This window comes from Ascaphus truei, chromosome 7 (genome assembly GCF_040206685.1).
Source record: "Ascaphus truei isolate aAscTru1 chromosome 7, aAscTru1.hap1, whole genome shotgun sequence".
Lineage (NCBI taxonomy): Eukaryota > Metazoa > Chordata > Amphibia > Anura > Ascaphidae > Ascaphus > Ascaphus truei.
In genome coordinates this window covers 38,949,246-38,975,851 of record NC_134489.1, presented here as the reverse complement: position 1 = coordinate 38,975,851, position 26,606 = coordinate 38,949,246, and the positions used below count along the sequence as shown (strand labels likewise).

The 26,606-nt window shown below is 43.8% G+C and overlaps 1 protein-coding gene across 2 annotated transcripts in view; it reads right to left on the bottom strand.

Annotated features, from left to right (window-relative positions):
- Positions 1–22,964, bottom strand: part of CDC42SE1 (CDC42 small effector 1) — a 33,947-nt gene extending 10,983 nt beyond the window's left edge. Inside the window, exons 1-2 of one of the 2 annotated variants that reach the window (XM_075607778.1) lie at positions 22,806–22,964; positions 2,446–2,660 (exon numbers count right to left, since the gene is read on the bottom strand). In XM_075607778.1, coding sequence (XP_075463893.1) covers positions 2,446–2,499 — 54 coding nt within the window. In that variant the 5' untranslated portion in view covers positions 2,500–2,660; positions 22,806–22,964. Of the gene's footprint in view, positions 1–2,445; positions 2,661–4,304; positions 4,432–22,805 lie in introns of those variants that run through there. The other variant, XM_075607779.1, reaches the window with a different exon arrangement.
- Positions 22,965–26,606: the final 3,642 nt, after the last annotated feature.

Genomic DNA, 26,606 nt, shown 5'->3' with positions numbered 1-26,606 from the left:
AGATATATACAGTGTTCGACAAACCTATACATTTGCTCGCCCCGGGCGAGTGGATTTAACCCCCGGGCGAGTAAATATTGGCCCAAGCAGCACACGTTTGGTACTAGGTGGCGAGTAGATTTTTTTGTGATTTGTCAACCACTGGATATATAGATATATATATATAGAGATATAGAGATATAGAGAGACTACATTCTTACCTAAACTGGTAATAGTTTGGTGCTCCTGTTATAAATCTGTAAAAACCCTTAAGGTGTTACTATCATAATGGCCTCCATTCAGTTTCAATCAATCCTTCAGTCACTAACTCAGCAGCTACAATGTATCCTGATATTACTACGGTAACATTATCTATTGTTACAGTTTGCAGCTCAAACTGCTGGGAACATTGGCAACAAATTATCACAAACAGGAAAGTGTTGCAAAAATCTTGCACTGCTTGGGAGGTGTGCTAACCTGCTACAGAAATCAAAGGATGCTTTAAAACTCATTAAAAATATAATTTAGTTGAATAATAATATTAAAAAAATGCAGTAAGTATCTAATACAGCAGTGCACAGGGCACGGGCGGTTGCAGAGGTCCCGCGCTCTTCCCAGAGACATTTAAATTAAATGCCGGGGGATTGCGTGAGGCCTCTGCAACTCTAAAACTACCTTGACTCTGCCGTTGTCACTCGTGTCCATGGCAACGCGGCATCAAATGACGCAGCGGGGTCATGTGACGTGACACGCGTCAAATGACACTGCGGTTCACGTGACAGTCACATGACCGCGCGAGGTAAGGGGGGGGGCGCAGAACGCAGGAGAGCAGACGGGGGGGGGCACGCAGCAAAAAAAGTTTGCACGCCCTTGATCTAATACTACAGAACAGATTTTTTTTTTTCAAACGCATGTTGCGTATTGCTTGGATTCCATTTTTAAATACATATTTTTTGTTGCTTATTGTACGATTTTCACAAAGAATTGACTAAAAAGAATTTAACCATTTACTGCCAGAATGTTCTAGAATGTGTGTTCCCATAAGTGTGCAACGCACTATGTAGCAGACCCCATTTGGAGCGAAGATGTTAGATTTCTTGTGCAACATATTAAACGCATACAGTATGCCGAAATAGAAATGCGTCTGTAAACCACCTTTATTTTTTCTCCTTCTGGATGGGTAAGAGGCAGAAAGAAAATTAAAATAAATAAAAAACATATTATGCACAGTTTATCACTTTAACATAAGAGTCTACTCCACTCTACCTCTTTTTAACCTAAAGTATTCTATGACATGTCTAATCAGAATGTGCCTTTTTAAAACCGTACCCTGCAGGCTGTCTTGTTGATTATGTTTTGGGGAATAAGTTAAGGAGACATGTTCTGCCTCGTGCCGATTCAGGATAGGAACATCTGGCACAGTCATTTGTTCCTCAGATCAGAATAGTGTGTGCTATGCCTCAATCCAGGGGGTGCACAACTCCAGCCCTCATGACCCCCAACAGGTCAGGGCTCAGGTGTAAAGGATATCCCTGCTTCAGCACAGGTGGCTCAATCAGTGTCTCAGTCTTTGACTGAGCCACCTGTGCTGAAGCAGATATCCTTAAAATCTTATCAATCTAAAAAAAGGTCGATTTGCGGATGTTTTATTATTACCAATACACCATACGGATCTGCAGAACTTCAACCCGCAAAATTAAGCAATGCGTTGGCGGATGAGACAGATTTTGGGAAAACGCGCGAGAAAGTCCGGGAAATGGATTCGGACAGATTCGCCCATCTCTAGTCTTGAGGACTGGAGTGGAGAACCCCTTATAACAACCATCTACCACCGAACACCTATGAAGCACCAGGAAGGTTAAATAAAAGAACGAGTGGGGAGGGGGGAGGAAATGCAACCACTGGAACCACCACATGGTGCGTGGGTGAGACGTCAAATAATAAGATCCATGTAAAACGCACTTGTAAAGAGAAGTCATTCTGTAACCCACTCAGTCTGCCAACCGTTTTATGTAATGACTTTACATTCATGTTTCTTTTGTATTCAAATGTGAAAGAACCCATGAGTATTATTGCATCGCTATTAATGTTCCCTTTATTCGAAAATGTAGATGACAAAATCAATATAAACTGTACTTCAATAAGCGTTTGTCGCATTCCTTAGCAGAAGTGGCTTTTGAACAGGGGTGGGCAACTTTTGTCCTCAAGGGCCACCAACACATCAGGATATTCCTGCTTCAGCACAGATGGGGCAGTCTGTCTGAACGACGTATGCTGACGCAGGGTTACCCTGAAAACCTGACCTCGTGGTGGCCCTCGAGCACTGGAGTTGCCTACCCCTGCTTTGGAAGATTGGAAGGGGTACGTCATTTTGTTTTTTGTATAATAAATATTGAGCACAAACCTTTTTTTTTTTACCTAAATGAAGAAGGAAAAAAGTGGTTAGAAAAATGTGATGTTACTTACCGGTTGTGGCTTCTCTACTACACAGCAGCCCAACTTGTGCCAAAAATCACTCATATCAGAGGATTCCAGTTTGGTTCTAAGTTCGTCTCTCCGTCTCAACAAACTGGGAAATGCAAAGGTCTTGCTCTGGATCACTCCATGAGGCAGAGCGAGAAACTAGAACGTCCCAAGTAATCTCTTTGCACCTTGAAGATTTGTTACCTTTGGAAATGTTTCTGCAATGAAACAAAAAAAAAGAAAAAAGTGTGATTCATCTGCTCAAAACACCATAGTAGTGCAGAAAATATATTGTCCGTTCTATATCCGTCTCGGAGGGGGATGTCTATGCTAAAAAAAAGACCACATCTGGGGCCCTGGCCATCGTTTTGGGGGTGAAGCCCACCTTTGGCGGGACTTTGGCAGTTTAAAAGTCATATACACAGCTCAATTTTATGTCCTGATGAAATCTGTGATTGTAAAACCGAAACATTGACAAGTCATTAAATAAACAAATCTGAGCTTTCATGACTAATGTCTCAGTATCCTCATACTGTGCATTCAAAATGTATATATAAATATATATCTGAATTTATTTTTGAGGCACCACCTTCCAAGTTATCTGCTAGAAGGAACAAAAGAAATCAGAATCGACTACTGTAAATTAATATTAGACCAAATGCCTTGCAGGAAAGACTTTCATCCTTTTGAGAATATACCTAGGGATCACAATTGATAGCGGCTTTGCCCCGGTATGCATTCCTGTACCATTTGTCCGACATATTACTTTTTCATAATTATATAGACAAGCCATTTTCTGTTCACAATCACTTAGATGATTTATTTGTATTCTGCCACACAAAGTAGATATTCCATCCCTTCTTCCTACCCGGACATATATTTGTCTAATTTTGGGTCCTTTTAGTCTGACCCTTATCCAAGGTGCATTCACTCATACAAACATTAATAACACTGCAATAACTTCCAAGTGAGTTTCAGTGGGAAAAACTGCCCTTCGCCGCCTGAGCAACTAGTATGAAATTAGGAGCAGGGTTCAAAGGCCACATCCAGGCCCCGGGCGGGGCGCCAAACATGTCCCCCAAGACTTTTCCATTCTCTCAAACATTGTGCAGTGTTTGTAATGTCAGAATGCGTTACTTGCCTCCCAAGAGCCACACTGAAGGTGCTAAACTACACACATCAGGGCTCTAGGCATGAACAGCACATTTCTGTCTTTACTCTGCTCTGTTTGGACATGAAGAGGCTTTCTTATTTACTCGCCATAACCCTATTATAAGAGTAGCCAACTCCAGTCTTCAAGGGCCACCAACAGGTCAGGTTTTAAGGCTATCCTGGCTTCAGCACAGGTGGCTCAGTCAGAGACTGCACCACCGGGTGCTGAAGCAGGGATATCCTGAAAACCTGACCTGTTGGTGGCCCTTGAGGACTGGAGTTGCCCTATTTTCCCCATCCAACAGAAGCGAAAGACCGGAAGCATTGGAGAATTGCACAGAAAAATACAATAAACCACAGGAAATGTCAGTGCTGCAGCCAACCTTTCATTCGTTCCCCTCCTTATATTGTTCTTAATAACAAAAATAGGATAGAAAAGAAGTTCTAGGAATCCCATTCTCCTAACATGACACATTAAAAGGCAATGTTATTCTAAGGGTAAAGAATCAGCGTGTTCTTTGCCAGTCAGGCATGCAGCAGGACACACAAAGGCTTCAAGTTGTTAAAGAAAATTCCCCATCTGGATAGTTCTTTTAATAAACGGTATGTTCTATTTCTCCTGGTTACAAATGGCCAAGATGAAGCCGGCACTCGGAGAGGACCTTGAAATGTGTCTTTTTATTTTTCTTTGAAAGCAGTATGTGACTAACCTTTTTTTCTTCTGTGAACAAAAGAGAGCCCCGTGCATTAAAACGGATAACTATGAAAGGATTGAGTTTTCTTGTTCATTTACGTTTATTTTTTTCGGAATGCCAGTCTATCTTGGACAATCGCATCCAACCTGTGTACCAGAGCGCGGTGAGGGTTACAGCACCTGAGTCCCGGGACGCAGTGACGTTACTGTAACCTACCGAAGAAGTGGGCGAGCGTCAGGTCTAATGTGTTTTTTTTTTTATGTTGATCTTGGTGGAATTCTCCGAAATAGCCAAGTCATTAAAAGGACACGTGATAATGGTCTGGGTTTCACATGTGATTTACCGCCCACAAAATAAGAAATACATACGCAACACCACAAGATGTGACAAAATGTTTCAGAATGACATATTACATACATTTTCGGGGGGAGTGGGGGTTGTATGGCTTGTGCATATTTTATGCAGATGTTTGACAGAATTACACTTGCATGGTAAGGTAAAAAGCTCTACAAAAAGGTCTTCATGTCATTAAATAAATTGTGAATGCACTGGCAGATAAATGTAAAACATACATCTAAAAAAAAAAAAAAAAAAATATATATATATATATATATATATATATATATATATATACACACACATACACAATCAGCCTTAAAGATATACGATTTAATTCAGGGGTGGCCAGTTCCTATCCTCAAAGGCCACCAACAGGTCAGGTTTTCAGGTTATCCCTTCAGCACAGGTGGCGCAATCAGTGGCTCAGTCTTCGCCTGCACCTCCTGTGCTGAAGCAGGGATATCCTGAAAACCTGACCTGTTGGTGGCCCTTGAGGACTGGAGCTGTCCACCCCTCGTTTAACTTCTTGTAGTGATATTCACCTCCAACATGCCAACTAGTGTTTCACTGCACAGCTGCAATACCTTTTCCCTTGTGCGCTTGTTCATTTCAACCTTTGACTCTGACAGAGCACACTGCTAATCTGGGATTACTGAAGGTTACATGATAACCATGAGGTATAGCAGCAGATACAATGTTATCACGGTTACATGCCATGTTCTGCATATTATACAGTAGCCATGTCAATTTAGCTACAGTTTCCAAGCCCAATGTGAAAGCAGGAGTTGGAGGTTTTGGGAAAGACAGGAAAGTTCAATAAAGATACAGCTCAACCCCGTTATAACGCGATCCGTTACAACGCGAATCCGCTTATAAACGCGATGCAAGCGTGGCTCCCAATTTTCCAATTTAGGAATACTTAACACGATTATTGGTATCTTAAATACTTTATTGTACAATGCATACAATTGTACATTATTCCTAACGCGATTCGCTTATAGCGCGATGTTATTCTTTGGACCCCAAGCACAGCGTTATAAGGGGGTTGAGCTGTACGTAGGCCCATCGGATAAAGTAATGTATTGTCACAGTGTCAACATTATAATCTTCCTCATAATTGATTGCTCCACTTGTGGTTACATAGAGCAATAGGAGTCATTTGAGAAAAATAACCTGCTGCACATTATAATAACTAATGCATCTAATGTGATTTCCAGCAGGGGGTTCGCAACAAAAATCTGTAATTGCGGCTCCCAAACTGTGTAGCGCGTTCCTGAGCCGGTGTAGGGACTGCAAACTTAGTAAGGCCCCAAACGGCTCCTTAATGTGGGTGGTATAGCTGGCAATTACAACAGGAACTTCCCAGAATGCTTTGTATCCACAGTGGCAAGGCATTGTGGGGCGTGACTTTGGAAGCTCCCGCAGTGAGTGACAGCTATACCGCCCATGCGGCCTGCACACACTGAGGTGCAGCTTGGGGCCTTATTAAGAGTGTGTTCCCCCCACGAGCTCAGGACACTATACAGCCTGGGAGTAGTCAGTTTTGATCTCGATAGTCTGATGACTGATCAATAAGATTGATTCATTATGGGTTTGCGGAACACATTCTCTAGCAGGGGGTGGAGAGTGCCAAAAAAGGCTGGGGACCGCTGGTCTAATGCATCAATCCCACCGTGTGTCCCTTGCAGCTGTTTTATTCCATTATTTTTTTACAATAGCGCATAAACACAGTTCGATTAAGTAAACCTAGTGAGCGCAACGGCGAAAACATGGTAATATATTTGACATGCTCCAGGGCATTAAGAGTCAGCACCCTACTGATTCTGCACTCAAGCCACAAGCCTTCCTTGTCAGAAAGTGTAACCATTTCATTACCACGGCCAGGCAACGCAGGTCCCTCTGGCAGAGAGGTCTGCCACGGGGATGGATTCCTTTTAATGCCTAGATTACTCCATGTACCCCACAGATGCAGAGAATGACAGGGTTCTAGAAGGGACAGTGGATTTAGGGAGAGGATGAACTCCATATAGTGCAGGGGTGGCCAGCTCCAGTCCTCAAGAGCTACCAACAGGCCCAGGGTTCAGTCTTTGAGCCACCTGTGCTGAAGCGGGGATATCCTGAAAACCTGACCTGTTGCTAGGTCTTGAGGACTGGAGTTGGCATTTGCTTTACATTGCAGGATTGGACACAAACTGGCAATGATGCTTTGATAAGAATTTTGTAGGTCAGAGAGTTAGTGAGTTTGTATGAAAGATCCTCTTTAAACTGTTGCTTTTATCATGGGCAAAACCTGATTTTTCACTTGGATCCCTCCATCCTGTCTGTTTTCTTTAGATGTAGAAGCTAACTGGTAATAGTTTGGTATGCACAATTGTGTCTTTTGTGCATTCATATTTGTTGAATGTGAGCCACCAGCTCTGCTTGTCCTAAGACGACACAGATGGCAACTGCATCTCTTGCAGCTCCCTGTAATAGCTACAATGGCCTCATTTCACAACCAGGCCAACGGAACCTCTTTCAAAGTCATATGGAGGGCGTATGGAAATAACTAGAAACGCTGCCGTTTCACTCAACAAGGCTGCATATAAATCATATGAGAGCAACATAAACTGCATTTCGTATCAAATATTTCCTCCAAATCTAGATCAGTCCCTATTGCTAAAGTTTATTAGAATTGCAATAAAATGAAAACACTCATACATCACATGCACCATGGTAATTATTATTATTAGAATTTTGAAAGGTCTCATAACTTGTTTTTTAGATTTTAATTTCCTAAGTCTAGTCACTGACAGCAGATACAAATACCCCATGACCGCATTGCCAACTCCCCTCCGTGAGATCTTCATGCACTTATTTATTTAAACAATTCTAAAACACAAGCTAAAATGGTAGCACCGGACAGACACGGCATTTGTTAGATTGCATCTTATTGGTGAAAGATTGCAACAAGTGATTTTAGCACCATGGGCACTGAACAGACAACTAGGGAACTAGTTAACAGACAAACTCATTTGCAGTGTTTTTCAACCAGGGTTCCTAGGATCTCTTGGGCGTCCCTAAAAGGGTTCCCTGCAACTTTCAAATCATTTGCAAATTGTTCAAAATACAGAAGAATTTACAATGCATCTGATCTCAGACGCGCTATTAGAGAGGGTTGGGGTTCCTTACAATGCATTTGATCACAGACGCGCTATTAGAGAGGGTTGGGGTTCCTTACAATGCATCTGATCTCAGACGTGCTATTAGAGAGGGTCGAGGTCCCTTACAATGCATCTGATCTCACACGCGCTATTAGAGGGTTGGGGTTCTGCAGAAATTCACATAGGGTTCCTTAACCAAAAAATGGTTGGAAACCATCAAAGTGCATTTTCCCCCGGTCACCAAGTTGCCATGAAAGGTGTCGAGGACAACGCCGGGTCTCTTTGGCACGTCAGTAAGAGCTGCAGTATAACTTCCAGGTCAGTCTTATCTCAGCCACAAAAGCAATATGTTTGCACGCTTCATCAAGGGCAGAGATTACAACATACTAATGGTATGAAAAAGCCCCTAGCTTTCTCACCTCTTGAAAGTCATGCTCTAACCCAGCCATAAAGTCTTAATTTGTGTCCATGCTTTACCATTCCAAGAGCTTTTTTTAAAAACCTATTTTTTTTTTTTTATAAATGTGTTTCAAATTATTTGTAAGGAGGATTTTTTTCCCCCAAAAGTAATGTTCTTCCTAAAAACAGTTTTTGGGGTAGTTGCGCCTGTACAGTTGTGAAAATGTGGAAGCATTTGGGCATGTAACACGTTTTCCATCATCGTTAAAGAGTTTGGTTCCCAACGGAGTGCTGGTTCATTGATTTGGGCTGTTTAAGGCATTACAAAATTCAGATTCGTGACGAATACACAGGGGGGGGGGGGGGGAAAATATCGACAAAGATGGAAAATGAAAAGTTAATTGCGTTTCCGAAATTGCGTTTGAGTGGGAACCTGGGTTTAAATGGCTGGGAGCCGGGAGTTTGCAGCACTGCATAACAGACTTGAACTCCGACAGCAGGTCAGAAATAGAAGATTTGGCGATAACTGGCTCTGCTGCTAAGAAACGCATTCATAAGGTCTTGGAGTAAGAAGGGAAAAAAAGGACATCCCTTTATAAACAGATTTGTCTGGGAAAGAACAAAAAAAAAAAAAACACAGTAGCAAATCTGGCTAAATATATACTCCAGACTTGGAAGTTAACCTCTTGCTGCCACGGGGGCTTTGAACCAAACGTTGAGAGTAAAACACTGTTCCCTCCTCTTTTGGATACTTAAATATAAATATCCTCTAGGACGGCATCACAGCAATTGTAATTTTCCTTTTTCCGTGCAAGGATTTATCTGCCACTTGGTCTGTTTCAAGGTACATTCAATCATATGTTGATGTGAAAAAATGGCCATGCAATAATGCTGAGTACCTCTACAAGCCTTTACTCCGCCTCTGCAGAGTATCAATATATTGACCTTGTGTTTTTCCTGCCCTTAACTGGGATCTAAACAACTGTAATATCCAGCTCTCTCCTACAGTAGAGATTTTTCTATTTGATTTAAGGCGATCATTAAAGGCATTATGAGGGGCCAGCAAATATGGCAGCCGTGTCCTTTCCCGGAAGTTAGTAGAGTTTAGCCTGTGCGATTACGTCCCTTTAAAAAAAAATATTTTCAAGATAAATTGGGTTAATTGTCTGTGTTTTTCATGTATATTTAGTAAAACAGATGTAGGACCTTATTTTGTAAAGTGCAAATAGCCCAATCACATGAAAAGCCTCATTATGTCCTCCTCCATGGGGACGTATCGTGCGATCGCGCCGCCGATCATCCGCCAGGGACAGCTAGCGTCCGATTAAGAATTTTAAAGTAATGGGTTAGGGGTTAACGGGTTAGGGCAAGGCTTTTAAGGTAAGCGGTCTGATTATGCGTTAACCTTCACAGTGGAATGGCCCATGGCTAGCTGTACCTGCGGCTGATTGGCTGCAGCAAAGTGTCCTAGACCGCTTCCAGAAACCTGACTTATAGTCCCAAGGTTGAATAAAGAATCCGCTCTTCGTTCTCGTAACAATTATCCCACCGCTGGGACCATTTACGAGTCCCTCAAACCCGCTTCCTGTCTACGTTCCGTCACGACTTTGGAGGTTTCCCATTTTAAACGTGCGTAACCGTAAACTGTAAGGTTGCCAACTTTACTCTGTGCCCAGGACATTCTGGAAACGCGAAATAACCTCTACGGCTGTGTAACACAAAGAGTCTAGAGATACTTTTGGAGTCATCATCTCTGGATGTTTTCTTTCTATCTTTTATCATGGATGCATTCTGAATATCTGGGTTAACATTCTGATTCATTTCTTCAAACAGGTATGTTTCTGTGAGTTGATTAGGCAAACCCCTCCCTTAATTGTTGGTCAAATGCATGTGAACAGAGAGTATTTAAGACAGTCTATCTTGGCTGTGACCCATATGGCTGTGTAACATCTTAAGTGCCACATTTAAAGTGTCTGTAGATTTAATTGTGGAGTTGAAATTGGAGGTGAAGATTAGAGGAAGATCTGGACTCTGCACAACAACAACTTTGCAACTGTGAGCACTTGACTTTCTAAATGCTGTGATTATTTGTACTCTTCCTATCCTCCAGTACCTGGGAAGTCTCTCCTCCTGCATCTCACTGTGCCCTCCCTATTGCTTTTTCAGTTTACTGTTTCCTCACTCCTTGGTGAACGTTTCTGTTCTCTCCAACTTCCCCACTCCACCATTATTTATACACCTTTCTCCCAACATCATCTTTACCTCTCAATTAAAAACACCCGCACAAATCCTCTATTAACACCCTGTCTACTCCTTCCTGCTGCTGGGGATCTCTCCAAATCCTGAACCTAGACATACACACCTGATCACACATCACCCACGCTCTTTTCCCCTGTAAATGGCGTTAACCTTCTGATTTAATACTGACTAACCTTAAAACTCGCCCCACGAATCAAGCATCCCAATAGCCTGCACTCATGGCTATTGTCCCACACCCACTCCTACCACCCATTGTGATCAAGCACTGCCATCTACAGCACTTATTCTCTCACCTGCTGTCTGTAACTCTCCCATCATACCACTTAGATTGTAAGCTCTTCGGGGCAGGGACTTCCTTTCCTATTGTCTGATTTTGCTGCGCTTATTGTATTATAATTCCCCATGCTATATTCTTTGTGAAGCGCCGAGTACACTTTTGACGCTATATAAAAGACATACAATACGTATTTATTTTTTCCAGGTAAAATATTTCATCAAATAAATAAAACTGACGCTGTTCGCACTTGTATTCTTCTCCATTAGTGTTTAATAAAAAAGTTAGGCACATAAAATGTTTTTGATTCACAGATGACTAATTAATTATTCACAGTGCAGCAACGTAAAAATGCACCTATTCGTTAGTAGCTTCATAAAGAGAATATAGTGAGGGCTCAGACTTAGAACAACACCTCTATTTGACATGGAATTAGTTTCAGCAAGAATGTGAGTGCTCTTCAACTACTCAGTGCCAGAAGGCTACTGTAATATCAGGATTAAAGTCCCACTATTAAAAAAGGCTTTAGTGCAGGACTGAACAACTCCAGTCCTCAAAGACCACCAGCAGGTCAGGTTTTCAGGATATCCCTGCTTCAGCACAGGTGGCTCAATCGACGGAGCCACTGATTGAGCCACCTATGCTGAAGCAGGGATATCCTGAAAACCTGACCTGTTGGTGGCCTTTCAGGACTGGAGTTGGCCACACCTGCTTTAGTGAAACAGAAGTGAAAGGAGCAATTCCTCCTACTCGTTTTTTTTGTTTTATTACAGAGTGGGAACCTGGGGTTCCCCGAGCAAGACACCACTTTTTTCAGCTTCGGGTGTCGCCTGATTCCCGAGGTACTTACCAGTGAAGTTACAGGGTTTAAATCTCCCTTAGGGGAAAACAAAATGGCTGCCAAATCTAAGGCCAACAGGATGTCCATTTAAATCCCCTTTAAAAAGCAGGAAGTAATAACTCCTTGAAACACTTTTAAACGTTTAACAAATAGTTAAATAAAATCATTTTTCACAGCTAAACAAATGTTACACCACAGAGCTAATAAAAAATATTGTGAGCACATGCACGTCTCATACAGGTCTAGACCTGCCTTTCCCCATTATCTCTTAGCATACAATGCTTCCACTGCAGCCAGGGATTCTGGGTAATAACATGCAGATGAGCACTCAATGTGTCACCTTTTGCTTCTTGTCCATTGTAACACGGACCCTCTATAAGCTTCCGCCTGCCGTATATGCCCTGCTTATTGGGCTCCATGTTAAAATGGACAAGGAGCAAAAAGGTGACGCATTGTGTGCGCATTTGCATGTCATTACCCAGAATCCCCGTCTTCAGTGAAAGCATTGTATGCCAAGAGATAATGGGGAAAGGCAGGGTTGTTGTGTACCTCTGAAGCATGTGATTGTGCTCACAAGTGGTCATTTTATTTGCTGATCACAGTACGCGGAGGGTTTATCATTTGTTTTTTTTAACTCTCCATAATTTTTTGTCTGGTTGTAACCACAAGATCAAAAAAAAAACATTCCCCCCCCCCGAAAGCTGGTCGTGGGTGTTATGGAAACTTGACTAGAAGTGCCTAGAAACGTGTAGGCGAGTTGTGGGCAGAGTCGCTTTGAAGATGGAAGTGTCATGTTTTAGACCAGAGGGAACCATGAAAAAAAAACCTCCACAAAGGCCATTCTCTGACCTCCGTTACAGCTGTGTGCAAGTGGTGGGAAATTATCAAACAGATTTAACACATCTGACAGCGCGGCGGCCAGATGCGTTGTATTTTACGAGCGTTTCCTTGCTGGTTAACATCTGTAATTGGGCTTTATTTGCCAGCAATTTTAGTCTGAGTTATTATTAGATTCACTGCGAAATGTGCGGCACCTTTCTGTGTCCGAGTGAAGGAAGTGCTGCTTAGCAGAGCTGGCCTGAACCTGCCGCTGAAGCTCGATACAAGCCCACGCCTCAAGGCCTACTGGGTAAAACAAAAAAAAAGACCTCGCTGACATCATGAGATACTACTGTGTTGTTCATCTTGATTTGTCACCTCTTCCTGTCTGAACCTGCTCGGTTTAACTCACCCCTCACCACTGCATGTATCAACAGAGACCAAATCCTAAGCAGACAATTATACTGTAACAATCAGCTCACAATTTTCTCTCCCGGTGCTGGAAAGCTGAAAAACAATGGTTTCGGGTTCTTAGCCATTTCCTGACCGAGTTCACATACATTTTTCTATGGTAAGAAATAGACTGCAAAGCTAAATCAAGTCGCATAAGGTTGCGTTTCTGGTCTGTGCGATTGCGAGAGCAGCCATTGTAGGATGTATTGTGACCATTCCAAATGTGACGAGTAACCCCTGATTTCCTGGGCATGTTCTCACGACAAGAATAAGAACTGCCCATGTCCGTCCACCCGTAAAACCATGTAGATATGCAGGCTGCGTGTCTATCTCATCACAGAATCTAGTAATGCAGCTACATTATTAACTTATACACTAGCTATAACCCTCCACTGTCCCATGCCCTGCAGAGGCATCTGTTGAGGGATTGCCAATGTATATGCCCTAACCAAATCCATGTGACCGGCACAGAAACCTACAGGCAGATATTGTAATTCCTGGCCACCACCTATATACAATGCCATACTCTGCAGAACAATTTGATTGTCAGAGTTGAGAAAACTACTTTTAATACAGAATGTTGTATTTTTTAACCATTTTTTATAGGCATGTGATATCAGTATAAGTGTTAATAAAGTAATTAAACTAAATAAGTCATTTATTAACACATTTGATGCCAGAAGCAGGCCCCAATGGCAATTAAAGCGGTTACATTCCTTATTTTAATTATCGTGCATTCCAAGGGGTCCTGCTACAATATGGGATTTTGAAAGGTTGACATGTATGAAAGAAACAGCCAGTGGGGGGAAAACCTGCCTCAACAAGACCGATCCTTCCCAGACATTATAGAAATGCCTGAACTGTTGATCCAAACAAAACAAAAAAAATCAAGGGTTTGTCGTGGTTGAGATCGCTTTTAATATAAGCGAGAATTTGAGCGGGGCATGATCACACACTCCATCAGCGAAGTCAGGGAAACCGCTCCACTAACCAGTTCATCACAAAGAAAATTATTTTGGGAGCGATATCAGACTTCTGTTTTCCAGACTTCTGCACCATCATGCGTGGTCTCGATTGGATGAATGATAGAAATGTAAAAGTCAGATAGAGAACCGTAGTCCTGAATTGTAAGGATTGCTCCTTATGTCCCATCCACTCATCTGCTTTCTGGACCTGTTTGTCTTTCAGGGCTCCGGGACTTGGCTTCCTGAAGTTCATACAGAGTTGGCACAAACAAAAAAGTCAGTGCTTTAATAACCCAGAGGGGCTCAATTCCAGTCCTTCAAGACACCCCCCCTCCCCCCAACAGGTTAGGTTGTAAGAATATTCTAGCTTCAGCACAGGTGGCTCAATCAGTGGCACCTGTGCTGAAGCAGGGTTATCCATAAAAGCTGGCCTGTTGGTGACCCTTGAGGACTGAGTTTGACCCCTGCTTCAGATGGTCATGCCCCGGCTATTTGGTTCCGATTGAACCAGCTGTGCTGAATGGGGGGGGGGGGGGCGTCTTGGGGACTGTAGTTGAGCGCCGCTGTTTTAACCTAAAATGCACACATTACAAAAGCTACAAAATGACATAATTCGACATGGAGGATCACACATCCAATCTTAGACACCTAGAGTGAAAATGAAACAGCAGTCACGCAAGGTCTGCAGCTCTTTAATTCTGTGTAATGTGCCCCGGTCTCCCACTTCATGTTTACTTAGCAGTGTGGGGGTTTGCACTAATTGCTGACAATGTTCCCGAGTTCATGCTCCGGCTCCAACCAACCAAAGGCACCTGCTGCTGGGCCGCATGCAAACCAAGAGGACATGTATACACATGCGTACAGTACATGAACATATATTGAGCTAAGTGGGAGAGGTTTGCAACTGCCGAAATCGGAATGACTCCCAGTGTAGCCGCATAGCATGGAAAACAATTGTAATCCCCCATGTGCTGTGTCAGAGATCTGGAGTGGATGTACGAGCCGTTCAGACGTCCTCTAAAACAGGTCAAATTGGGCTCGTCAATTATCCACCATTGCAAAGTGTTTGGGGTGTGACCTTTTAGCCTCCCCTGAAATTATTAGGCCAATAATGCCTCATTAAGCAACAAGGCACTCAGATGTTGTTACCTTTAGGTCATATCAACCCTTATTACTAGTAGGTGGCCCAGCCCCTAAATGCCTACATTGTAAGGAGTGGTAAGATAAAAGTGGTATTGTTAGAAACTAGTGCCAGCTCATTGCAAGTGACTTATTTGCACTTTGCACACTATGCTCACTAATTAAATATATACAGTTGATATATCATCCTCCCCCATCTTCATCCTTTGTCTCCACGCTGCTGGATGAAGCCTCCCCAAAGATTTTCCAGGTGCTGTGGTTGCAGCCCCAATACATTTCCTAATTCCATCCTCCCATCTTACTTTGTCTTGGTATCTCCATTGGAATCCAGTTAAGTACCATCTTAGGCTGAGATTATAGTGCGCACTTGAGTGTGTGTGCCCGTCGCTCAAGCGATTTCTGCCACTTACTATTTCAGGTGATGGCGAAGCGCGGCTGAGATGTGGCTATGATGTCACAAAGCTGGTTAGCCGTGATTGGCTGAACTACTCACGTGATGCGGCCGTCGCTTGAAACAACAACATTTTTTGTCTTTTCAAAACGCGGTCGCTCCATTTTGCGAGCGCCAGGGGCGGCATCTAAGGGATCCTGGAATTTGTATTTGTCGCGTGCGTGTGCCATCACACGGAGTATGATCGCTGCATTAGGCTACGCTTATAGTGCCGGCGACGTCAGGCTGCGGTGGCAGGAAAATACAATAAGCGCATTTGCAATGTATTTGTTTAGATGCGCTGTCGCTATAAGCGCAGCCTTAGTCCAACGATGGTCCTTTCTTCTTGCGATATGTCTAATTTCTTCCCCCACTGTACATGCAATGTCTTCATATATAATGTATAACCGTGTTTCACCTAATGTAACCATGTATATCCGTCATCATAACTCTGTGCCCAGGACATACATGAAAACGAGGAGGTATCTCTCAATGTATTACTTCCTGCTAAAACATTTAATAAATAAATGTTAGACTTTTGTTTAGTTTCGAACCTATTTGTTAACACACACACACACACACACACACACACACACACACACACACACACACACACACACTTTCTTTGCACTTGACCTAGCAGATGTTTATCTCTTTAACTCAGCAAACTGTTTATTTATTAGGACAGAGAAGGCCACAGTTTAAAATGCTACTTTATATTATTGTTACTATTAGATTTAGTTTTACAGCGCACACGTTGACAATGCAGAATAAAGAAACAATGTTAAAGACAATACAAGGATGAGAGTGCAGACATTGAAGTAAACATAGGAAGAAGGGAATTCCTTAGCACTTCCAGCACCATTCAAAGTGGAAAATATAATGAACATTTAGTGGGACCCGTTACATGTCTAAAGAGTGTAACCCAGGGGTGGCCAATTCCAGTCCTCAGGGGCCACCAACAGGTCAAGGTTTAAGGATATCCCTGCTTCAGCACAGGTAGTGCAAAGGCTGAGCCACCTGTGCTGAAGCAGGGATATCCTTAAAACCTAACCTGTTGGTGGCCCTTGAGAACTGGAGTTGGCCACTCCTGGGTTAACCCCTGCCTGCCGTGCAGGCCAGTGGACACACCTTTCTGCTGGGGGAGGGACAGTGTCATGGGTTGGATAGCAATGTGTTTCTGTACGTGGGGTTAAAAGGTTTTTAGCCCATAGCTACAGACATCACAAGAAAGTGATGAATACACAGTGACATCATTCAGAGGTTAGAAAAGGAGAACCCGATTGTGATGTAATAATTACAGTTGTGTAACGCCAGTCACCGAAGCTTTGCCCACAGTAAATAAGCCAGTTACAGGATAGACAGACGATGCAAGAATTTTGCTGGATCCGGTCACACAGCCAGAACCTGTAACCTAAATAAGCCGGTTACAAATTCCGCAGCTGGATTTTTTTTTTGCTGGAGGTAAAACCTTCTATTCAGTGGCAAGGAATGGACATTTTTGAAATAATTTCTGCAGGGAAGTACAATGTGGGCCTTTGCTTCGCTTCATTACAGCGTGTGCTTCTGAAACGGAAAATATGCATCTGCTCTGCTCAGCTATTTGTGCTCTGGTCAACACAGCAGCAGCTCAACTGAAATTAAAGCAGCAATATTACATTCCCCCCTTATTTGTATATGTAAAGCACATGACAATGCATGATTCTGCATTCTTACCTAAGCTGGGAATCGTTTGGTGCTCCTCTTTTAAATCTGTCAGAATCCTGATTGTGTGACTAACATAATGGCCGCCTTTCAGTGTCAATCAATCCTTCAGTCGGTGTAACTCAGCAGCTACAATGTATCCTGATATTACTAAGGTAACATATATTGGTACAGTTTGCAGCTCAAACTGCAGGGAACATTGGCAACACGTTATCACAGACAGGAAAGTGTTGCAAAGATCTTGCACTGCTGGGGAGGTGTGTGTGCTATAGAAATCAAAGGATGCTTTAAACCAGCGGTGCGCAAACTGGGGGGCGCGAGACTTTATTGGGAAGCGCAGGGGTTAGAGAGGCCCCGGGCTAAAAGCGCAAGGCCTCTGTAAATGTACTCAACCGGCTTCTTGTTCACACGTCTCCATGGCAATGCGGCGTCAAATGACGCGCGTTACCATGGAGACATGACGTCAAATGACGTAGCAGATCACGGGACATCACATAACCCTTCAGCGTCATTTGACGCTTTGTTGAAAGTAAGGGGGGCTCGATCGAGCATAAGAGCAGGTGGGGGGAGGGGGGGAGGAGCACAGCGCAAGAAGTTTGCGCACCCCTGCTTTAAAACATTTTAAAAAAGGCATTAAGAGTTGAGTAATGTTTAAAAAAATGCAGTAAGTAACATGTAATACTACAGAACTGATTCATTAAAAAAATATATAAGATTTCACGTTTTGCGGCTTTAAAGTGAAAGTCAGGACTGAATTATTGTCTAATTTATAGTAACATTTGATTTTTTAATTAAACCCACCTTCGAAAATGAATCAGCCACAAATAAATGATGAGCGTGATCGTGTAAAAGGTGTACTTTTTGTATCCTGCTCCAGCCCCAATATCTGCTGCCATTTCACTGCAAAATCAACACTTGGGGAGGCATTTTCAACATGCACCAATATATCACATTAGTTCTCGTTTTGCCCCATGGATCTGTTAGGGATTTATATCCAACTCGGACTTGGCATAAACTCTTTTACTGACATTCTGATGCAAGACATTAACACGTTTTTATTTTTTAGATTTAATTTGCTACAGGCACACCATTTTAGTATTTTCTGTACCTTTTTACAAAGCCTCTGGTGTTGGGGCGACATTTAGTTATATCTTCTTAAAGGAAAAAATGTACCCTACAAACACAAAATGTATTGTATACAGAGGTGCAGTATCCTTATACAGTGTATAGAGACATTCCGTGTCTATATACAGTTTGTGTGCTGATTCACAGTCCCTGCCTCCCTTAGCCACATATGTCAAAGTGAAATCTGTAACTGGCCCCAAAAATTCTCTGCTAAATATTTCACAAAAAGTTCCTTACATTTTGCAACATTTTGCATTGTTTGAAAATGGGAACAAAATATACCTGAATTTTGTGAATAGGGACTACATTCAGCAAAGTGAAATAAGGCTCATTTAATCCAGAGAGAGGGTCCTATTTACTTCATACATTAACCCAGCTGTGCGCAAACTGGGGGGGGGGGCGTGAGACTGCCGACGGGGGGGCGTGGGTTTACAGCGGCCCCGCGCGCTTCCCGAAGGCACTTAAATTAAGTGCCGGGGGAGCTGCAGGGCCTCTGTAAACTTTTACTTACCTAGGCTCCGGCGGCTTCCTTCCTGCGTCGCCATGCCAACGGGGCGTCAAAATGACGCCGCGAGGTCATGTGACGGCAGGTTGCTATGGCAACGTGACGTCATGACGCCGGAGCGCAGGTAAGTGGGGGCGCGGGAGTGAGGGGACCGCCGGTAGGGGGGTGCAGGGAAAAAAGTTTGCACCCCCCTGCATTAACCTTGGCCCCTTGCAGACACTAACCAGGACGCCCTCCTACTGTCTCTGTATTCCTACCAACCAATTAGATTGTAAGCTCTTCGGAGCAGGGACTCCTTTTCCTAAATGTCACTTTAATGTCTGAAGCACTTCTCCCCTTTGTATTATTTGTTATTTATGATTGTCACGTATATTACTGCTGTGAAGCGCTATGTACATTAATGGCGCTATATAAATAAAGACATACATATAAACCTCCAAATATAGTCACCTACACTCCTCTGGGTGAGATATCTGCCAACACCTGAAATACCTAGGAAAGAAGCTTATTTGCATATTTAAAATAGCGTTTTTTCCCAGGCAACTCAGAAGTTTCTCACCTGCCTTCCAACCTCAGCCACGGAAATCCTCCTGCACCCCTTTTAACAGCTGTGTCATAAATCTTTCAGGCAGCCAAGTGGTTAATAGTTTTTTAACTAGACTGTGGATGTGTCAGCGGTTGGGATTCTGCCCCCATCCTCCGCACAGCCCAGCATGGAGGACTCTGAGGCTCCGCAGACTCGGAGGAGGCACTTCACAGTTGCGTAACCAGCTGCCTTCCCTGCACAAGCATTTATTCTTCTTTCCTATCCATTTCAACCACACATTATATACACGTTATGGTGGGTAAAAGCAACCAAAACCTCACACTCCAAATAAACAAAAAAGCCAAAAGGTCGAAAAGCTTTCTGTGACTAGGGTTACTGGCTCTGCACTTCTTTAACCCAAGCTGTGCTGAAAAGCTCTGTAATGCGACAGGCATAAGCTTATAGGGGTCCATGTTAAAATGGGCAAGCAGCAAAAGCTGACACTGTGCTCATTTGCATGTCATTACCCAGAATCCCTAGCTGCAACGGAAGCATTGCATGCCAGAAAGGCAGGGTTGCAGACATGTCTGAGACATGCGAATGTGTTCACAAGTGGGATTTTTCCTTTTCAAAGCCAAAATGCGTGTACCATTGCAAAGTGCTTGTAATACACCCAGGCTCTTACAACACAAGGGTGTGTTTAATACAGGAGGGGGAGGTGGTGGGTGCAAGAAGAATACAAGCATGATTACCAATAGCTTCCTGCCCTTTGAACAAAACAAGTACAGGGTTACATGAGAATGCACAGGGTTTTTTCCCTCCAGCTTTCCTGGATGTGATGCCGGGTCAGAGAGCAATGGATACAGTCACTCGTACAAAATAGATCTATTTCTCTGTGATATATTAGCACGGCGTGTACCGTGTGTCACTTTGTTACAAAAACGCACAAATTAAAATACAGAAAATGACATTATTGGGCTAAATAGGTGGGAAATAAATGCTGATAAGTTTACCTCATGCAAAAGGTTTAGCTGGATTCATACAGGGATAAAGATTGGAAGTCGGTTAACTCAGTGCAGGGTGTGTATGTGTGCGTATGTGTGTGTGTGTGTGTGTGTGTGTCTCCTTATTACTGTGTTGAATTTTACAAAGACAAGTAACATTTCTGTTTTTCACAGGGTTTTCAGCCAATCACTAGTTGGGGTTCTGAGGGTCAGCCCATATCCAGCTGGCTACCTCTGTACAGCAGAGAGCATGCTACCTATATACAGCATGATCACACATTCCAATGCTGAGCAATCGGCCTTCATGCAGGAGGGGAGGGTCAGCCCAGATCTTACTACACATTACAGTATATACATGAAAGAACCTGTATCACGTTTACACCGACAATGAAGAGTCGATGATGCACTGCAATAATATGACTACACAATTCTACTCAACCACAGCTTCTCCTAGCGCAGGGGTGGGCAACTCCCCCCAACAGGTCAGGGTTTCAGGATGTCCCTGCTTCAGCACAGGTAGTTCAGTCAAAGGCAGCCACCTGTGCTGAAGCAGGGGCTGATTGAGCCAACTGTGCTGAAGAAGGGATATCCTGAAAACCTGACAGATTGGTGGCCCTTGAGGACTGGAGTAGCCCACCCTTAGGGCTGTTCTATACTGCGTGTGCACGATACAGCGTGCGTGCGTGGAACCAGCCGACAGGGGAGAGGATGAAGAAAACAAAGAATTTGCACCGCTACCGCCGCTGAAAAGTATGTATATGTGTATACGTGTGTGTGCGTATATGTGTGCGCGTGCACGCGTACAGTATGTATGTACAATGTTAAACAATTTATTAAAGTATTTACTTATTTCAAAACTTATTTAAACACACACGTATACATACAGTACCTCACTCGCGCACAGCATACACAAAAAGTGTGCGGCCCGCGCGTTCGCACAGGCACGCGCGCTCACGGCCGCACAGTATAGAACGGCCCAAATTCTACCCAGAGCATGAAAACTAAAAGGAAACTTGTTTCTTCAGTAACACCTTTAAAAAACAACAGATACAACTGCACAGTGAGGAAGGGTCCCAGTACAGATTCTGGGATTCAGAGGGGCTTTGTAATTGGTGTGAGGTTCTACTTTCCCCATAGAGGCAGACCCATAGGCCTCTCAATAAACAGCGTGACTTGTCCTGATAAAAGTAGATGTCGTCCCTACACTGATACACCTACTGTGTGTTTCCCTTTCACTGTTACTCAGCAGCCCTCAATGCTTCCTCTGGACACACCTAATGCTCTTAAATGTAATCTTACTGTCTCAATGTATTGCATAGATTGCAAGCTCTTTGGTTCAGGCATGCTCTTCTGACTCTGCTTTCATGCATGCCCGTGTCTCCAAATTGACCCATTGCACCCGTCAAAAGTGCTGACCCATGTACAAATAGAGATGCCTTTAACCTCTTCACTGTGGGTGAATTTTGTATTGCGTTACATTTTGGAGTGCAGGGGAACCAGCCATGCATATCAATACAGTGTATCACAGCCCTCCTCCAGCAAACAATTCAAACAGGTAAGTCAGGGGTGGCCAACTCCAGTCCTCAAGGGCCACTAACAGGTCAGGTTTTCCAGATAGCCCTGCTTCAGCACAGGTTGCTCATTCAGTGGCTCAGTCTTTGACAGCACCACCTGTGCTGAAGCAGGGACATCCTCAAAACCTGACCTGTTGGCAGCCCTTGAGGACTGGAGTTGGCCACCCCCTGAGGTAGGTAGTTTAAGTCTCAAACTGTAAAAATCCCCAGTTTCAAACCCCAGCTTTCCCCCCCCTGGTGGATTCGTGTGCATCAGGGTGTGAATGAGCCATTATACTGGCATTCCTCCCCACGAAAGAAAGAAGGAGTTACGAAAAGATGGAGTAGTTTTCTTGGCTGGACATGCAGTGTCAGACAATGACCTGTAATATCCAGACAGCTGCAGACTGCCACTGCATACTGATCACCCCTCACAGCAAGTATGCCATTTATTGCACAAACCTGGGGTTAAATAATGTGCCCGCACCAAAATAATATCAAGTACAGAACGATTTAAAAAGCATCCATATTTAAATATACAGTATGTGTTCAATGTACTATATTTATAGCCACTTTTCATCAGCAGACTCGATTAGACATGCAATAATGACAGAAAAAGACCTAATCATTCTCAATCTTTTAACATTGATAAGAAATGACTAGACCAGGGGTCTCAAACTCAGTCTTCAAGGGCCACCAACAGGCCAAGTTTTATGGACCTCTGCTTCAGCACAAGTGGCTCAATCGATTATGGATATCCCTGCTTCAGCACAGGTGGCTCAATCAGTGGCTCAGCCTTAGATTGCGCTACCTGTGCTGAAGCAGAGATATCCATAAAAACTGGCCTGTTGGTGGCCCTTGAGGACTGAGTTTGAGACACCAGTCACTAGACTAGACCATCATGGTGAATGTTAGAGGGGTGGGGGGATCTGTGAATGTAAAGTCCCCCCCCCCCCCACCAACCAACCAACCAACCAACCAACCAACCAACATTCAAAATGATGATTCTCCAACAAACACATGATCACCTTCCTTACCTGCTGCAGCTTCACATGAAGGTCACACACAGTCTCTGGGTCTTTGCTGCTGGTTCCCTGAGCTGGAGTTGCTGGGGACTTGAGTTAGGTGTGGTTCTGAACTGTGAGAATAAGGAAATGCTGCTGCTTTCAGCTCAGTGTTTATTCAGAAAAAAAAGAGTGGATTATTCTCACAGCACTCACTGTGGACAGCACAAGCAGTGCAAGAGAATGGGGCCTCAGACCTCAATTCAGAACATTAGTTAGCATTTATATTAAGCAAATGTTGTGCATTCAGCAAATACAAATGCCACTTTTGAGCACGTTCACATCTCGGGCTGCCGTTCGCCATTATCGCTTAGCATACCGTTAGGGTGGCCAGGTGGCTTCTTAAAAAAATACTGGCCATAATGACAGACGCTCTTCTCACGTCTTCTCTTTGCTCCATGCTGTTTCCTCCTCTCCTTGCTCCCCCCCCAGGCTCCTGCCACCTCCTCCTGATTGGCTGCATTACCCAGCAGCAGCCAATCAGGATGGAGGAAGCTGCCCTAGCAATACCGCTGCTCGGGGAAATCCCGCTACCCTTCCAAAGCCCGTCAGGTCACTATGTCCAGAGAGGTAATACCGGACACATACATGTCCAGTATTACCTCTAATTTCTTACTGGACAGAGTGTCCAAATACAGGAGCGTCCGGTTCAATACTGGACACCTGGCAACCCTACGTGAGTGGCAGTGCTTTCACTGCAGCTAGGGATTCTGGGTAATGACATGAAAACGAGCACTCAGTACGTCGCTTTTTGCTTATCCTGTAAGCGGATGCCTGCTGCATTACACAGCTTTTATATTCAGAAAGACATTTACTGGTAATAAGGCACCCTCATGTTCCGCAGCGCAGTACAGTCATTGTCACATATACACACTGAAGCTAATGATAAAAAAAGCCCTAGACCTAGGAACTTACAATATAAATTATTTTAGAGCAGGGGTGGCCAACTCCAGTCCTCAAGGGCCACCAACTGATCAGGTTTTGAGGATATCCCTGCTTCAGCACAGGTGGCTCAATCAGTCCCAGCTTCAGCACAGGTGGCTCAATCAGTCCCAGCTTCAGCACAGGTGGTTCAACCAGTGGCTCAGTCTTTGACTGATCTACTGATTGAGCCACCTGTGCTGAAGCAGAGATATCCTGAAAACCTGACCCGTTGTTGGCCCTTGAGGACTGGAATTGCCCACCCCTGCATTAACACTTTACAAGCCATATCAGAGCCGACCGTAACCTAAAAACTCTTGACCTCTTCTAGCACGAAGGGGTTAATTGACAGAATCCTCATTAATTGAGGGGGTTCCACACTTTAACGTAGCCTGCAGTGTGCTGTGTTGGAGTCCGGATACATAATGTGCTATGGAATATTGCCTTCCCCTAGCTTCACGCTTCAGACATGTTCCAGCACATCGTTCAGCCCCGATGCCAAGTTCTTTTCTCATTGGTTTCCTAAGGTTAGAACATGTTTCATAAAGCAGACTCTCCCGATTGGTGGGAAGTGGAGGGTAGGGTGCAATTATGAGACCAGCAATGACATCCCGGTTATTACTTTCTGGTTAAGAGCGGCGGATAGGAAAACAAAACCACTGAGCTGTGCGACTTTTCCCTCGCTGCCTATAGCGGCGGGCACGTAAAGGTCTCAAGCTCCAGTCTCTTGTACGGGTAACGTTATGCGATACACAGCAATGCTGGACACTGCTAGGCTAGCTCATTTGGTAATGACATTGACATGTCCCAATGTCAGATCTCCACGTGACCGTCGGGCTAGTGCCTCAGGCAACCACATTTGATTGCTAGCTCTACGGAGCACGGACTCATTGTGCCTGCAAATGTCTATGTCCAGCCCTGCATACAGAGAAAATAGAAAATAATGTTGGTGCACATTTACAATACCAATAAACAGGCCACTAGCACAGTGGTTTCCAACCATTTTTTCGTTAAGGAACCTTTGGCAGGACGGCCTCACGGTGTGATCAGAAAGAGTCCAAAACAGTGGGTAGAGCTTTTAACTTCAATGGTTTTTATTTTCCAGTCAAATCAACATTAGGCACCCCATCCCTTTTAGGCAAACAAAACATTAAAAAAAAAAACATCTACTCCACAGTAGGGAGGCTAGCTATACAGTATAAAGCTAACTGTGAGTTGGCCGACTAAACCGGTTACCAACTTTAAATAACAGATTCTTATATATAGAAAGAAGAACAATGTCTTATCTTGTTTGGTGGGGACTCCTGTCCTAAGAGAGACTTCATGTACTCGTCCAGGCTCCAGCAGCCTGGGCAGAACAGCTCTGGTGTATGAGAGAACCCAACTACTACCAGCCGTTACCTCCTTATCAAGCTGCCTGACAGCTGTGTCAATTCAGCCCTGATTGTTCAGGTACCTCTAACTGGGTTAACCCTCTGACTGCTGGTTTCAGCAGTCACAGGTATGTTTCCCAGGCATACTCCTCATCAAGTGACTTCACCCTGTCACAGAACCCTATGTGAAATTCTGAGGAACCCCCAACCCTCTCTAATAGCGCATCTGAGATCAGATGCATTGTAAGGAACCCCAACCCTCTCTAATAGCGCGTCTGAGGTCAGATGCATTATAAGGAACCCCAACCCTCTCTAATAGCGCGTCTGAGGTCAGATGCATTATAAGGAACCCCAACCCTCTCTAATAGCGCATCTCATATCTGGTGCATTGTAAGGAACCCCAACCCTCTCTAATAGCGCGTCTGAGATCAGATGCATTGCAAATTATTCTGTATTTGGTACAATTTTCAAATCACCAAAAAATTCAGGTAACCCTTTGGGGGTGCTCGGGGAACCCCTGGTGAAAAACACTGCACTAGCATGTGAACCTTTTACTAGTTCAGGGCTGCTCAACGCCAGTCCTCAAGGGCCACCAACAGGTCAGGTTGTAAGGATATCCCTGCTTCAGCACAGGTGGCTCAATCAGTGGCTCAGTCTCATATATATATACTGTATATATATATATATATATATATATATATATATATATATAGCAACTGTAAATATTACTGTATGTTCATTTGCATGTCTTAGACAGGTCTGCAACCCTGTCTTTCCCCATTGTCACCCAGCATACAGCGCTTCCACTGCAGCAAGGGATTCTGGGAAATGACATGCAAATGAGCACTCAGTGCCACCTTTTGTCTCAAGCTCGTATTACACAAGCCAATCCTCAAGCCAATGCATGCTGTTTTAAACACAGCTTTTAAACAGAGGCTGGGATGAGATGCAAAGCCATTAGAGCTACTCACATACATGTTTCAACCTTGATGGGTATCATCAGTGTGAGGCTGGTCTTAATGGCTAGCAGGTTTGAGACTAGACTAGGTAATCACCACTGTCATTAAGGTTATGGTGGGTAAAAAAAGTGACAAAAACCCTCCACAGTATATATATATATATATATATATATATATATATATATATATATATATATATATATAATTACATTATGTGTTACAAAAGAATCTGCTACCATTAAATCCCATTGAGTGCAAGTAGTTGTAATTATTCACTGGGACAGTCACTTTACTGCATATTTGCGGTGCTTTATCCGCACAAAAACACAACATTTCAGGGGATCAAACCCTTCATCAGGGCCGGTCTAAGATATTTGGTCGCGGCCATTTCGCCCCCGAAAAAATGTCCGCCAGCACTTCGCCGCGACTCACTCCGCCGCCAGAAGCTTCCGCTGCCCGCTATGTTAAGTAAACCCCCTACCGTAAGCCCTTACCCTACATCCCCCTACTCTACCCGCTAA